The sequence below is a fragment of the Podarcis pityusensis genome (genome assembly GCF_964106645.2).
Source record: "Podarcis pityusensis genome assembly, chromosome: 8".
NCBI classification, from domain to species: Eukaryota; Metazoa; Chordata; class Lepidosauria; order Squamata; family Lacertidae; genus Podarcis; species Podarcis pityusensis.
The window spans coordinates 11,101,942-11,118,140 of record NC_138033.1 but is presented as its reverse complement, the minus strand read 5'-3'; the positions used below and the strand labels follow the sequence as shown (position 1 = coordinate 11,118,140).

The window sequence follows — 16,199 nt, the reverse complement described above, 5'->3', positions numbered from 1 at the left end:
CCACCTGGTGGTGGCTCAGAGCCGCTGCCGGGAAGAATGCTGATTAACTTGTTCACCCATTCCGGGCCTGACCGGGGCTGACCCTGCTTTTGCTGTATCAGACTTGACGGGATCCCAGCTGGAGGCATACGGCTCGCCAGATGTTCCCAACGTAACTCAGCCATGCTCGGTGTGAGCAACTGGCTGAGTCTGCTGCTCCCCTGCAGACACCGCTGCCATTATGGATCTTGGCTGTGATGAGCTCTGCTGAAGGAGCATCGCTGGAACGTTTGCTGAGAAACCGAGTGGTGGACCTTCACCAGCTCCCCTTGCCCTGAATCGACAGCAATCTGCCAGCAGATTTTAGGAAATGAGCAATTCTGCCCAAGCATTAATGGCCCAAAAGTCAGATCCCTCTCTCCCTGTACAGTAACTCCACCAATTTTTTAATTCAAAAAGGTGTATTCCAATTTCTCTCGAAGGGAAGGGGGAAATTGTAAGCAGTAGAGGCAGTCTGCACACTTTCCCCTCTTCTGCACTGAATATTCAGCTGTGAATTTGTGTGTGTGTGTGTGTGTGTGTGTGTGTGTGTGTGTAAAAGGATTTTTTTTCGAGGAACTTGATACTGTATGTACTCTCCCCAAAATTCCACTGTACCTTATTTTTGCAGGCTTCTTATCACATTTGCAAACAGTGCAGGGCATGGGAGAAAAACATACATAGATGTTTCACCTACCGATCCCAGAATTTCTTAAACAATGAATTTCTACGAAGGTTCACAGCAAGACATGTTTTTAGGTCATGCTGACGGCCTTAAGTGCTGAAGTTCCAAAACTATTTTCATTCTGTGTTTGTCTTGTCACGCTAGCAAGAAATATTAGCAGTGTGTACTTATAATATAATAATAATAATAATAATAATAATAATAATTTATTATTTATACCCCGCCCATCTGGCTGGGTTTCCCCAGCCACTCTGGGCGGCTTCCAAAAGAATATTAAAATACTATGATACATCAAACATTAAAAGCTTCCCTAAACAGGGCTGCCTTCAGATGTCTTCTAAAAGTCTGGTAGTTGTTGTTCTCTTTGACATCTGGTGGCTTCCTCTTAAAAATCTTCCTTTGCACTTCTAGAAATAGGAACAAAGCAGATGAAGTATCTGATCTTGTTGGCAAAAACTTGTTAGAAAACACAGAGCTAAGAGGTGAAGCTAGGTGAAGAACACAGGGTGAAAAGGGCAAGCTGAGAGGTTAGCTATATCTAGCTAAACAGGAGAGTGAATATGTCATGTTTCTTTCTTTTTTTCAATATTTCTATGAGATCATAGGCAACATTATCCAGCATTACTGGGCAACAAGAATTTGCAAAGTTAATTTTAAACTAAGTGCAATGATGCATTAAGCTGAGCAGACACTCCTGGGATAACTATCAATCTCTTTCCCTCTTAATAGTCATTAAACTGATTCATTAAAAAACATCCGTAGCATTAGTAATATTTATATCAGAACATTAAAATATCCCCGGCGTATTTATCCATAGTCGTAGACACACACTAGCGGGTAACAAGCCCACCAACAGCTCACAAACACAAGAACAGTGGCAGAAGAAAAAGAAAACCAGAATTATTTTAACATATAGCAGCATAACTCTGTCTCAGAAGCAAGTCCCATCGAATTATGTGGGGCTTCCTCCCAGCAGAGTGGATATAGGGTTGTAATTAAAGATCAAGTTAGTGTTATTTGAATGAACAGCATTCCAAAGGAAAAAAGGAGAGGGAAAAATGCCTCCATACAAATTAATCTTTCGAGCAAAGCAAACAACAAATGTGGTTGCACAAAAATCAGGAAGCGTAGCGTTCCAGAACATTGTGAATACCATCCATTATCTTTACAAAGTTGTTAGCGTTATACATTTCATTTTCTGCGGCATCTATGTGATAAGCACGTTTCACTGCTGTGGCTGCATCCCAAATTCGAAAAGTAAATAAATAAATAAAACCAGAGAAAGAGAGTGAGTCTCTCCCCACCCTATAAATGTATTTTAGCAGCTGTGAGCAGATTAATGACCATTTCTACCTCATTATCTACACATCAAGATCATTCCGAATCCTTTAACGGAATCCTCAAAGCGCCATCTGTGAATTCATACCCCGTGGCTTGTTCAAACTACAATAACATGGAGAGCATCAATAGATTTTAATTTTCTCACACATTCCCAAAACATATGCAAATAGACACCGTGCAGTTTTGCCTGCACTGGTAACTTTGATTAGTGATCGACCGTAAAACAATTGAATTTTATTGGGTGTGTGAAGTAACATGGGTGTATTTTTGTTTGTTTCAAAGTGTTTCATTGAGTCATAGAACCGTAGAGTTCAAAGGGACCCCCAAGAGTCATTTAGTCCAACCCCCTTTATTGCAAGAATCTCAACTAGATCATATTTTCATTGCAACCATGTTCCACACAACCCCACTGATGGAGGAAGGGGGTGTGTGGCGGGTGCGGCCCGCCCCAGGTGTCATCCCTGGGGGGGGTGACGTTGCCGTGGGCTGCCCCCCCGGATGCTTGCCGCAGGTGGTGCCCCCCTGGGACGCTCGCGACGCCCCCGCGGGCAGCTAGCCCCACCCCGGGTGCACAGCATGTTCGCCGCTCCAGGTGCCAGAGCAGCTAGCTCCACTCCACACATCCCTGAGCACTCTTGATGAAGGACAGTGGCTCTGAGCACATGCTTCTTGTGCAGAAGGTCCCAGGTTAAATCCTGGTGTCACTGGGTGGGGGTAGGAGAGAGACCCCTACCTGCAATTCAAGAGTCACTGCCAGTGTAATAATAATGTTGTTGTTGTTGTTTAGTCCTGTCCGACTCCTCGTGACCCCATGGACCAGAGCACACCAGGCACTCCTGTCTTCAACTGCCTCCCGCAGTTTGGTCAGACTCGTGCTGGTAGCTTCGAGAACACTGTCCAGCCATCTCGTCCTCCTTCGTCCCCTTCTCCTTGTGCCCTACATCTTTCCCAACATCAGGGTCTTTTCCAGGGAGTCTTCTCTTCTCATGAGGAGGCCAAAGTATTGGAGCCTCAGCTTCAGGATCTGTCCTTCCAGTGAGCACTCAGGGCTGATTTCCTTAAGAGAATGGATCGGTTTGATCTTCTTGCAGTCCATGGGACTCTCAAGAGTCACCTCCAGCACCATAATTCAAAAGCATCAATTCTTCGGCGATCAGCCTTCTTGATGGTCCAGTTCTCACTTCCATACATGACTACTGGGAAAACCATAGCTTTAACTATACGGACCTTTGTCGGCAAGGTGATGTCTCTGCTTTTTAAGATGCTGTCTAGGTTTGTCATTGCTTTTCTCCCAAAGTAGTGTGACTTGGTGTTGGGCAAATACCCTGGTTCCCCTTTCCATTGCCAAATCAGCTCAGGTGCATGCTTTCTTTTAGCCATTGTCTTAACTCCAAGGCTCTGGAGTCAGAGGCTGCAAGAGAGTGCCCACTCTGTACGCATAAGAAGATCTTGGGTATCTAGGGAGCTTAATGGATAGTGTGTTGCATTTGAACCAATAAGACCTTGGTTCAGTCCTTTCTCTGCCATGGGGCTCACTGGATATTAGCCTTGGCTAACCCCCTCTTTCTCAGCTTATCCTACCTCACAGGGTTGTTGTAAAGCTAAAATGACAAAAATCCATTTATAGTGATGTGAGCTTCTTTAAGGGTGGAATATGAATGGGTTGGAAAGATAAAGAAGTATGATGGGGATATACAGAAATAAACTCTCAGGTTGAAGAATTAGACGTAGCTGAACTGGCATGAGGGACAGATGGAAAAAATTGGGAGACACACAAACACACACACACACACACACACACGCTACTGTAATGCATAAACTGCAAAGCAATGTTTTCATGAAATATAGCACCAATTAAAATGAACAATGTGAATTTCTCTTTGTATCCAGAGCAAAATGATATTAATCATAGTAATAATTTCCAAACAGGAATAGTATAAATAAACCTGATGTTTAAAAACCGAATGCATATGGCTCATAAAGTATTGCAGAGCACACAAAAAACGTCAGTAAAACCGAGCCGTTAAAATAACAAGCTGTAACCAACCCAAATGCATTTTGGCTCTTTATTTCCCTTGGTGGTCTTGTGAAGGCTACTTGGCAGCAATAATAATAATAATAATAATAATAATAATAATAATAATAATGATAATAATTGTAACTCAGTAGATTATAAACGGGAGGTTAGATGAGCAAATCACAAAAGAGCATCGTCTGCAAATATAGTAATTCAGAATATTATGACCTGATTAAAGTAATTTTAAAATCCAATAAAAATGGCATGAGGAAGACCATTGTTGCTTTTCCTGTCTCTTGATCAGGAAGAAGGTTTCTCCAAGGTGAGGCTAGTCCATTGCACTCCAGGTGTGCTGAAACCCTGCCTCCTGCAATTTCCCCAAACACAGGACACCTGACTGCATACCGTACTTTCCTGTGCATAAGACCAGGTTTTTTTTAGTTAAAAAAAATGTTAGAAATTGGGAGTCATCTTACATAGGGGAGACGTGGGATTGGTTGCTGCCATGACCTGGACATTGTCAGCAGCTATTTGGCGTGTTATTGGTGGCTGTGGCAATGGCTGGTGTTGATTTGCTGTTGCAGTTGTGTTGGGTGATTGGTGGCTTCTGCCAGTGAGGGGACAGACAACAGAGAGCCAGTGTGGTGTAGTGGTTAAGAGCGGCGGACTTGTAATCTGGTGAACAGGGTTCGATTCCCTGCTCCTCCACATGCAGCTGCTGGGTGACCTTGGGCTAGTCCCACTTCTCTGAAGTCTCTCAGCCCCACTCACCTCACAGAGTGTTTGTTGTGGGGGAGGAAGGGAAAGGCGATTGTTAGCCGCTTTGAGACTCCTTCGGGTAGTGATAAAGTGGGATATCAAATCCAAAGTCTTCTTCTTTTGGGACATGTGTGAGTGGCAGTGTAGGTCAGGCAGGTGAGCGATTTCCGGCAGTCCCCCCTAAAAAATGCTGAACAAGTGCAGGCCACCCCAAAAAGCTCAATAACTCTGGGCAATCTCCCCCCACTTTCCTAATTTGGTAAAGGTAAAGGGACCTCTGACCATTAGGTCCAGTCACGAACGACTCTGCGGTTGCGACACTCATCTCGCTTTACTGGCCGAGGGAGACGGCGTACAGCTTCCGGGTCATGTGGCCAGCATGACTGAGCCGCTTCTGGCGAACCAGAGCAGTGCATGGAAACGCCGTTTACCTTCCCGCCGGAGCGGTACCTATTTATCTACTTGCACTTTGACGTGCTTTCGAACTGCTAGGTTGGCAGGAGCAGGGACTGAGCAACAGGAGCTCACCCCGTCACGGGGATTCGAACCGCCGACCTTCTGATCAGCAAGTCCTAGGCTCTGTGGTTTAACCCACAGCGCCAATTTGGAGTCCCCCAAAATAGGGGGCGTCTTATACATGGAAAAATACGGTGATTTGTGAAACTGCTGCTCACCATCTCCCCTCCTTCTTCTTCTCTTCGCCTCCTGACTTGTTCCTTACAGGATTTCCCAATCTTGCACCTGGATGAGATTGTGGATGAGCACTCCAACATCCTGGGCTTCTCCATGTTTAACACCAGCCATCCTTTCTACATGGAGTTTGTCCGCAGCCTCAACATGTCATGGCGGGAGAACTGTGAGCTCAGCCCTTACCCGGGGCCTGCGGTAAGTCTGGCAACTCAGAGTACAAGGGTAATGATGTTCATAGGAGAAATCCTACCGAATGCTGTGAAGTGACTCTACTAGAATGACCGGCCACTAGGGATGGAAGAACATGTCAGTTTCATTTCTTCTGGCTTCTCCTTTTCCCAATCTTAAATTGGGTTCTCCATGTTTCTGCAGCTAATTTGTGACGCATTTATTTATTTAGATCCTCACAAAAATTCTTCAGAACGTTGGTGCAAATTTCTCCCACTGCAATACACATTTGTGAATGCTGTTTTGACTCCTTTGCACATTTTCTTGCAAGCAACTTCTCCTGATATAATGCATTTCTACATGTTATTTTCATGGATATGTTCATTTTTTTAAGGCTCACTTTTACCTAACCTATGCATTTTTTTTAATAATTGTCCGTCTGTTGGCGGCCTCTCAAAATTCAAATCAGTGCTAATTTCAAAGGATGGCTGGGTTTCGGTTCTCCTGTTGTTTCAGATTTGATAGATTCAGCTTTAAATGTGGAGTGAATCGAATTTCTCCCCCATGAAATTAGATTTTAGTTTGCATTTAAAGATTTAGTTTGCATTTTCACAGGCTTTTCCCCTAAGGTGAACTCTGAGAAGAGTTTGGATATGCCTCCTCTGACGAAACTTCTGAGTGATTTCTAGGAAAGCGAAAATAATTTCAATTAAGGTTAATTAGGTTTCTCGGTGGGGGTTTTGCCTGTCCCTAATGCAGAATGTTACATTCTGATGTTAAGATACATGGCTGTCCATTTGAGAAACACATTAATTCCAGCCTTGCTCAGTAACTATGACTCATTTCATCCACCTCCAGCTTTGCAGAGGCAGAGATGTTTGAGCCTAGTTGCAGAAGTAAGAGTAGAAAGGAGATGATAGGCTAGAGGCCCAGAAAGAACGTTTTGACAGCTGGAATCGCAACCTGGCTCCCATCTGTCAGCCAGGGAAGAAACAATTGCAGGAGATTTCATTGCCCTGGCATGCTTGGAAGAACACATATAAGAACTTCATAACTGAGAACCAGAGCCTAAGTTTGCTTTTCCCCCTCCTCCTCATCAGCCCCTTTTCCTTTTGTGCCATGTCTTTTAGAGGGTGAAGATTGTCTTAAGTTTTTTTGCCTGAAGAGTGGGGGGGGGGGATGCTTTAAATAATAAACTAATAATAATAATGGGATGTGGGTGGCTCTGTGGGTTAAACCACAGAGCCTTGGACTTGCCGATCAGAAGGTCGGCGGTTCGAATCCCCGTGACGGGGTGAGCTCCCATTGCTCGGTCCCTGCTCCTGCCAACCTAGCAGTTCGAAAGCACGTCAAAGTGCAAGTAGATAAATAGGTACCGCTCCAGCAGGAAGGTAAATGGCATTTCCGTGTGCTGCTCTGGTTCGCCAGAAGCGGCTTAGTCATGCTGGCCACATGACCCGGAAGCTGTACGCCAGCTCCCTCGGATAATAAAGCGAGATGAGCGCCGCAACCCCAGTCGGCCATGGCTGGATACAATGGTCAGGGGCCCCTTTACCTTTACTAATAATAACAGGTGCCCTCACCCTCCGAGCTGCTTGATACTTAAACGCTGGCTGAACTGTTTGCTCCCCTTCAGCTGTCGGCGGCACTGATGTTCGATGCGGTGCACGTGGTGGTGAGTGCTGTGCGAGAGCTGAACCGCAGCCAGGAGATCGGGGTCAAACCCCTGGCCTGCACCTCGTCTAACATCTGGCAGCATGGGACCAGCCTCATGAACTACCTGCGCATGGTGAGATGTGGCTGTGCTCATAGTGGGCAGGCTGTGTTTCCTATAATATTGAGGCTCATACACAGTATGAAGAGGGTGATTAAGGCCTTGTGCAGATTATATTTGCCCCAGACACAAACGTTTGCCTAGGTTTGAGCCAAAAATAAGAATGGGATCCAAGTTTTCCGATAGAAATTGTGGCCCTGTGGTGGATTTCTCTTCTTTGCTTGTCTTTATTCTTTTCTTTTCTTCTGACACTGCCCTCGCCATTGGAGATGCTTCTCTGTCTGCTTCCTCTGAGGGGGTGCAAAAGAGGGCAGTGCGAGAGTGGGCCTTCTCGGTGGTGGCTCCTTGTTTGCGAAATGTTCTCCCCAGGGAAGTACACCTGGTGCCAACATGGTTTACTTCTAATTGCCTGGGTAAAACATTTCTATTTACCGTAGTTTTCGCTCTATAAGATGCACCCGACCGTAAGATGCACCTAGTTTTTAGAGGAGAAAAACAAGAAACAAGAAAGCAATGCAAAGCCTCTTGAGTGAAGAGGCAGGAGCGCTCCCGCTGCGCTCAGGAGGCTTTGCGTGGCTATCCCTGAAGCCAGGAGAGCAAGAGGGATCGGTGCGCACCAATCCCTCTTACTCTCCTGGCTTCAGCGAAAGCTGTGCAGCCTGCATTCGCTCCATAAGACGCACACACATTTCCCCTTACTTTTTAGGAGGGGGAAAGTGCATCTTATAGAGCAAAAAATATGGTACCTTGGCTTTTGATGGTTAATTGGGAGGGTAGTGAGTTTTCTGGCCCTTTAGGGGGTCGGATTCGTCCTTTTATAAATATTCTTGGATGAGCATGCTTGGGGTATATAATGGAGCTGCAGAGATAATGATACATACTGCTCAACTACCCAAACTGCTCCTTGGTGGGTAGCTGAGATTTAATAGCCTAGTCTCTCAAAATGGCCTACCAAACTCTTTTATCTCCTCCTCCCATCACTCTGTGCCCTCCTTCCTTTTCTGCTACCTGTGTGTAGCAGTCAGGTCTCCGAGGCCTTGCCTCCCTGTAACTATTCCTGCTAACATTAAACAGCTCCTTCTGTAAGTAGGCCCTTTGTTTTGCAAAATCCCCGCCCCGCCCAAGCAATTTGGAATGTTCACAAACATTCCATGATGTCACTGCAGCCCCGGCCAATGGATGGGGAGGAAGGGCACATTTCAGTCGATTGAAAGCCAGAGCTCTGGCAACTTCATTCTCTAGGTTTCCCTACAACACACCTCCTCAGCCAATCTGGAGCAGGCTCATTTACACTCGGGGTGGGGGGAAGTAATTTAATTTCAAAAAGTAAATCTGCACATTGCATCTTTGATAACCTTCGGATGTGCACACACTGTCTTAAAATGAGGCGCAGAGAGGAACCCATAGTTCACATATATTGATGAATCTAGGGGGATGTAAAAATCGAGTGCTGGCTACCTCAAGCTGGTTGTGCCCTTCACCGCAGGCTGGTCATATCTCACTGTCTTCCCTTCTTTTCCTGTCTCCCTCTCTGTCTTTTCTCCCTCCCAACCCCCATTTCTGTCTCTCCATCCCTGGCCAGGTAGAGTATGACGGGCTGACAGGGCGTGTAGAGTTCAACAGCAAGGGCCAGAGAACCAATTATACCTTGCGCATCCTGGAAAAAGCCCGCCATGGGCACCGGGAGGTAAGTGGGGGGTTATCCTTAAAACTGGCCTTCCCTTCCGAGTCCAGGTTCTGAGCAAAGGCAGCCCAAATCATGCAGTTCAGAATATGCATTTGTAGTTCCTCAACTGCAAATCATCTACTCCTGTTCGGTCATTTCCTGTAGCCTTGAGGGGCTGCAGGTTGAAGTCCGCTGTGTGCTCATCTTGCAAGAAAGCGAAATGAATCGGGCCAGGTTTCCAGATAGGAGCCCAGTTTTTTCTCAAGTTTCTACCTGCAGAATTCTAAGGCCTCTTCTCTTCCTCCTCCTGCAACTGTTCTTCACTCTCCAGTCCTGCAGCTTCTCATGCCTCTGATTCTGTCTCCTGGCTGTCACAGACGCCTCCAGATCACTGCTTCCCTTCTACCAAGTCTGTCTCCAACCCTGCTTCTCCCCCTGACGACTCCTCAGAATCCACTCCTCAGTGTCCAGCCAGTCCCTGACACCATTTCTATACTGCTCTATGCTTTAAAGAACAAACCTCAAAGAGGTTCACAACACATTAAAACATCAAATAGAACAATCTGGAATAAAACTAATTCAAGCTTCAAGGGAGATATTTCAGATCCTTCTCAAAGTGATGTTTTGCTTTTCCCAGTCGCCAGCCTGGCTCCCAGAGATCTCCACACGGTTGCGATCAAACTTGTGCCAGTCACAAAACGCGCCTGGCACCTAGCTAATTTCAAACACTGCTGATAAAACAGTCCAGCTCAGGGGTGGGTTGGGGGCCTGGGGGCCGAATGCAGCCTTCCAGGTCACTCGGTCTGACCCTTTGGATTCTCAGGCCACACCCCCTTTCCTCAGGCCACAGCCTCCTTGGTTGTTTTTTGCCTGGCTGGAATGTGTGATGGAACTCCAGTAATGCTTCTTAATGTGCCTGAACTGAGGACAAGGGAAGTATGGCTGTGCATTCATTGCTCCGCCCACCTGTCCTTCTAGCCCCGCCCACCCTGGCAACTCTGGGAAGTTTCCCAGAAGGTGCGATGGCCTGGGACTTGGACTTGGACTCAGAACCAGAGGAGTCTCAGTCCGCACCGGATCCTCTGCCTTAGGCGGCATCTGAACCGAGTCTGGGGCCTGATTCTGAAGAGCCCCAGTCTGCCCAGGTTCCCTTGCAACAAGCACCGGCTGGGCCGAGTCAGGGGCCTGAGCCTGCCCTGGCTCCAGATGCGGGGATTACCTCGTTGCCTTCAGCTGGGCAATCACTTACAGCTGCCTCACTACCAGTTGGGTCAGGAGAGGCTGAGGCGGCCTCTGGGTCTAGTAACCCACCGACACCTCCCGAGCTGCAGAGACTGAGGTCTGAGAGAAGGAGAGACCTGAGTACTTGCAGGAGAAGTGCTCGCCTTCGGGCGAGACAGGGAGGTGAGTCACCGGGGGATCAGGACCGGCCGTTACCCTGACAGAGATAAAAGGCAGTCAGACCCCGCCCCAGGTTGCAGGAGCAACATTGCTGCTGGAACCTGCCTGAGACCCTGTGCCTGACCTAGCCAGGTTTCCTGCCTTGTGACTTGCCTTGGCCTTGTTGGACTGACTCCTCGCGGAATCCTTGTATTCGGGACCGGACCTGGACCGCGTTGCTTGGGTTTACCCCCGGGCCCAGCACAGAAGGGAATGCAGCCTTGAGCTAGAAAAGCTTCCCCTTGCCTCTTCTAGTGAGACCCTCTAACACACTTCCTCTTATTTGCAGATCGGGGTGTGGTACTCGAACAGGACTCTTGCCATGAACGCCACAACGCTGGACATCAACATCTCAGAGAGCCTTGCCAACAAGAATCTGACGGTCACCACCATCTTAGTAAGCTCGCTGCCCGCCTTTGCCGGGCTTTGTTAAGGGAGGGGAGTGTGGGTTCCCTTGGCCTTTAATATCAAATTCAGGTTGAGAGTCTTCTGGGCTTGACAGACGGTGAGTTTGTACGTGGGACGCAAGTGACCAGATCCAGAGCACTGAGCTCCTCAACTTGTATCGGGGAGTGAATTTTCGCAAACTCGGTTTGTCACGCAAGAGGGAGGAGCGCAACCCCTGCTGAGATTCCTCCACTTTGGCACGGCTATCAAAGCTGCCCTGGCACAGCTCACTGATCAGAAGGCATAGAGCAGCCCGATGACAGGGAGCCTAATGATCTGTCAGTCTGCTCCAGCTTTAATCCCGGCAACCCTGCATGCCATATATTGTAGTCACACACATAATATGGGATGCGGGTGGCGCTGCGGGTTAAACCACAGAGCCTAGGACTTGCCGATCAGAAGGTCGGCAGTTTGAATCCCCGCGACAGGGTGAGCTCCCGTTGCTCGGTTCCTGCTCCTGCCAACCTAGCAGTTTGAAAGCACGTCAAAGTGCAAGTAGATAAATAGGTACCGCTCCAGCGGGAAGGTAAACGGTGTTTCTGTGCACTGCTTTAGTTCGCCAGAAGCAGCTTAATCATGCTGGCCCCATGACCCGGAAGCTGTACGCCGGCTCCCTCGGCCAATAAAGCGAGATGAACGCCACAACCCCAGTGTCGGCCATGACTGGACCTAATGGTCAGGGGTCCCTTTACCTTTTACACATGATACACCCCTTCTGTGCAGTAGTCTCATGCCGGAAGCAAAACAGGAGGAGTATGGAGTCCCTTGTGGGCTGCCCTACACGGCTCATGGTGCATTGCCAGTGTGGTCCTCTGCTGGACTCCAGCTCCCCTCATCCACATCTATTCCACATGCTAGCAGGAACTGATGGGAGTTGTAGTCCAACAACACTGGGAAGGCACTGTGCATTGGCCAGCTCCGTTGAGCGCCATTTTGGCTTGATTGGTCCCAATTCTTGCGAGGTTGGGATTAAAGGTCTAAAGGACCTCTTCTCCTGTACACCTGGTCTGCAGCAAGAGGAGCCCATGGGGCACCTTCCAGATGCCATTGGACTTCAGCCCCAGCCAGCATGGCCTGTGGTCAGGGCTGATGGAGCCCACAGCATTGGCTGCCCTTGGTCTAAGGAGAAGACATGATCAAAACATTATTACACTGGAACTCATAGTAATTGAGTGTAAGCCGATTGATTCAGGATTGGTGTGATCTGAACTAGTGCAGTTTGGCGCTGAGGAGAGGTTTTTTGTGGGGGGAGGTGAATGCCTCCCTTTTATTATCTTTCTTTTCGTTTTTTAACAAGCGCTTCCTTGCTGTGTAGAGCTCCTCAGGGTGTCTGGCTGCCATTCTCCTCCTCACAGAAGGCGCTGAGACAGAGCTATGGCTGCGGTCAACACGTAGCGCAGCCCCAGTGCCTTGTGGGAGGAGAATAAAGTGCTTTGTGGAGAATGTGAGAGCGGGGCTTTGTTTTGTTTCGTTTGAAGAAGGCAGGGGAAGGCGACTGCTTCACCAACCTGCGTAGTTTCCCCCTCTCTTCCTCCTGAAAAGAAATAAGCCAACATTTCTCTCCTCTGTAGAGGGCTATTCTGACTTAGCTGTAGATGTAGTCTGACAAAAGTTTCAGAATACGCCTCATGATTAACCTGAGGAATTCACTGCCACAAGATGTGCCGGTGGCCCGCAGTGGAGGGCGAAAAGGGGCATTGCCCACAACCTCGGTCTGCCCTCACCCAGCCCTCCACCCCCTCCTGGGTGACACAGCCTGCCATCAGCTGAGTCAGTTGCGAGGAGTGAGAAATGTCCTTATTTTCATCTGAGGAATATCGGAGGGTATGAAACGGAACAAGGCCTTGGTGAAGCTTCCTTGCAAACTTTCTTCTAGAACTTATTCCCTAACGCAAGGGGCTGTTACTCACTGTCTCCCTGTCCCCTCTTACAGGAAAACCCCTACGTGATGCGCCGTGCAAACTTCCAGGAGCTGTCCGGTACAGAGCAGTACGAGGGCTTCTGCGTAGACATGCTCCACGAACTCGCCGACATCCTTAAATTTCGCTTCCAGATTAAGCTGGTGGACGACGGGCTCTATGGGGCTCCCGAGCCAAATGGATCTTGGACTGGCATGGTGGGAGAGCTCATTAATAGGGTACGGCTCCTTGGGGTGGAACCCAGTGGGGTCTCTTTCTCCCAGACCTTTTCCTGAAGACCCACAACCCCCTTATCTCTCGGTAGTATATCATCTGACAGGGAATCTCCTGTCGGAACCAAAAGCACAAAAGTGTGGGCTGCTGAAAGAGGACAAGCGCATGTGAGCATGTACAGCATGCCCTTCTTCTGCAGGGCACCATGACTGCCCTATCACTGTCTTTCTGGTTCCTCCGAAAGCTCTGGCCCTAGCACTGCTTCTTTGGTTCTTTGCCCTCAGATGAAGGCCTGTCTAGACACAGAGCAAAATGTGATAGGTGACAGGGGATCAGATTTTTTTAATGCACCTGCGTTCCTGTACTTGCTCCCTGCAAGTAGAAAGCTAGCATCACAGGAACTGGGCTCGGCTAAAATATTTTCCTAGCTTTTTTCTTGCAGGGAGGGCTTTGTTCTGTTTGTTCGCATGAAAGAGTGCTCAGGAATGGCATCCCCGCAACTGAAGTCTGAAGCTGTAAAACCACTCTGTCACCTCACATTGCTGCGTGTGTTGACCGAAGGCTTTCCCACAGCTTTCCTTCAGGGAAAACCACTCTTTAGCGCTGAATTGGAGCAAACTGCAACCGGGTTTTCTGGGGATTGCTGTTTGTTCCGATTTACAGCTAAAGAGCGGGTTTATCCCTGGGAAAGGAGTGAGACGGGGGTGGCAGGAACCTCTCGTTGCTTTCAAAGCACATGACAAGCAGAAGTGTGGACAAGCCCCCAGGCACAGGCCCGGTCTTATTTGTGGAGATAATGAATGAGCAATGGGTACTTCATTCTTTTTCCGGGGCTACAAAAGATAGTGCGATTAAAATGGACAATAATGCACTATGGAAAGAACTGCTATCAGTTGTGGTTCTGGAGTCTCCAACCAGAGGGTGATTCTGAGACCTCTGGCTGCTAGTTGAGTGTTTGCTACCACCAGTCCACAAGGGCAGGGATAGCTAATGTGGGTCCTCCCAGTTGTTGCTAGACTCCAGGGCCCATCAGCTTCAGCCGGCATGGTCGAAGGTCTGGGCTGATGGGAGTTGTAGTCTGGCAACATTTAGAGAGCATCACATTGGCCCCCCATATACGAGGGCAGCGTTTCTCCAAACTTGGGTCTGTAGCTGTTTTTGGACCACGACTCCCATCATCCCTAGCTAGCAGGACCAGTGGTCAGGGATGATGGGGACTGTAGTCCAAAAACACTAAGTTGGAGAAACCAATTACTGGGGGACATATTTAGACATTAAATGTGCATTCAGCGTGGGAATTTTTTTTCTAACCACGTGGTTGGAAACCTCGGGATGCAATAAATGTGCAAAATCACCCTGATTTTCTGCTGCATGAGCAAGCAACTCTATAAAGTTGCTGGAAGTTTGCTGCCACAAATCAGCCTGTGAAATTCAGTGCCCCTCTCTGCCCACCCTCCCTGACCACTAGCTTGGCCTTTCTGGATCTCTGACACGCTGTTCCCTGCCACCTCCTTTCCTGCTTGCAAAATGTCGTTGCCAAAGTGATCTTTCCCTTGCTCTGAGCAGTTAGAATGGCTGGCGGGTGGAGGGGGAAGAGGAAGAGAAGGCAACGCTCCTTTGCTCCTGCTCCCACCCAGAAGAGGGCGCATGGCGGTGGGTTGGGCCATGCAGTTCTCTGAGTGACAGGCAGGGGTCACTGTGCTTTGCTCCGCAGAAAGCTGACCTGGCCGTGGCTGCGTTCACCATCACGGCCGAGCGGGAGAAGGTCATCGACTTCTCTAAGCCTTTTATGACCCTGGGGATCAGCATCTTGTACCGGGTTCACATGGTATGTGCGCTTTTGTCTTGTGGGGCTGGGAGGAGGGGGGCCACGGCTGAGAGTTGAGCAAATGGGCCGGTGAACCTAAGGGCAGAACAGTGTGGCTGTTGAGTCTCATTTCACAAACAACCCAGTACAGTGGTACCTTGGTTGTCAAACGCCTTGGTACTCAAACAACTTGGAACCCAAACACTGCAAACCTGGAAGTAAGCGTTCTGGTTTGCGAAGTGTTTTCGGAAGCCGGATGTGCTCCGTTAGAGTCTTATGCTGAGGTCTGTCTGTTTTTGCCATTTATCCTTTATGTTTTTGTTTTTGCAGCTCTTTGTTTTTTGTTTTTGTGACTGTGTGGAAACCCAGTTCAGCTACTGATTGATTGACTGTGTGACTGCAGTACATTGTTTATTGCTTTCATTTTATGGATCAGTGGTCTCGTTAGAGAATAAAATTCATGTTAAATTGCTGTTTTAGGGGTTGTGTTTAAAAGTCTGGAACAGATTAATCCGTTTTGCATTGCTTTCTCTGGGAAAGCGTGCCTTGGTTTTGGAACGCTTTGGTTTTGGAACGGATTAAGTTTGAGAACCAAGGTACCACTGTACCTATTCTGAGACTTTAGACAGCCTCACAATTATAGGTGGGAGTTTTGACCCCTGTGGGTGATGTTCTTCAGCCTTCTTAAAGCAGTTCTTTATCATGGGAAACTCTGGTTAAAGGAACGCTCCATCTTCTCCTCCATTCCAATAACGGTGCAAAGTTGTGCTGTGGTTTCACACCATCCCACGACTCTTCTCTCCTGTCTTCAGTTTGGGAAGGCAGCAAAAACGACAACTTTTATCACATTGCAAGGTTGTCAAAACAAGGTCTCCTTGGCTGCATTCAGCTTGATGGATCGCAAAGTGTGCAGCGGGGCTAATATAAGCAACGGTGCTGGAATTGCACCAACGATACCCTTGTTCCAATCCCTCGTTTCAGCCTCGAAATTCATTGAGTGACTTCAGGTTGGCCGGTATCTCTCGGCCTCACAAGGCCGTTGTGAGAATAAAATGGGGAGTGAGGAGCGAAGCCACGTCCTCTGCCTTGAGCTCATTAGAGGAACATTATCCTAACAAATACCCTGTTATTTGCGAAAGACCTTTAAATGGAGCAAGGGAGCGTAGCTGCAATTGCCCCGGGTTTGTCATGAATCAGCAGAAACCAAGGTACCAGCCCTGAGTCAACAACCTCTGAAACAGCCTCCAGAATCCCC

At 48.2% G+C, this 16,199-nt stretch overlaps 1 protein-coding gene across 2 annotated transcripts in view; it reads left to right on the top strand.

Moving 5' to 3' along the window:
- The window catches only part of GRIK5 (glutamate ionotropic receptor kainate type subunit 5), a 95,134-nt gene that overhangs the window by 57,888 nt on the left and 21,047 nt on the right, over window positions 1-16,199 (top strand). The window contains exons 8-13 of one of the 2 annotated variants that reach the window (XM_081018631.1): window positions 5,544-5,705; window positions 7,315-7,467; window positions 9,035-9,139; window positions 10,848-10,955; window positions 12,939-13,142; window positions 14,852-14,965. In XM_081018631.1, coding sequence (XP_080874757.1) covers window positions 5,544-5,705; window positions 7,315-7,467; window positions 9,035-9,139; window positions 10,848-10,955; window positions 12,939-13,142; window positions 14,852-14,965 — 846 coding nt within the window. The remainder of the gene's footprint in view (window positions 1-5,543; window positions 5,706-7,314; window positions 7,468-9,034; window positions 9,140-10,847; window positions 10,956-12,938; window positions 13,143-14,851; window positions 14,966-16,199) is intronic. The other variant, XM_081018632.1, reaches the window with a different exon arrangement.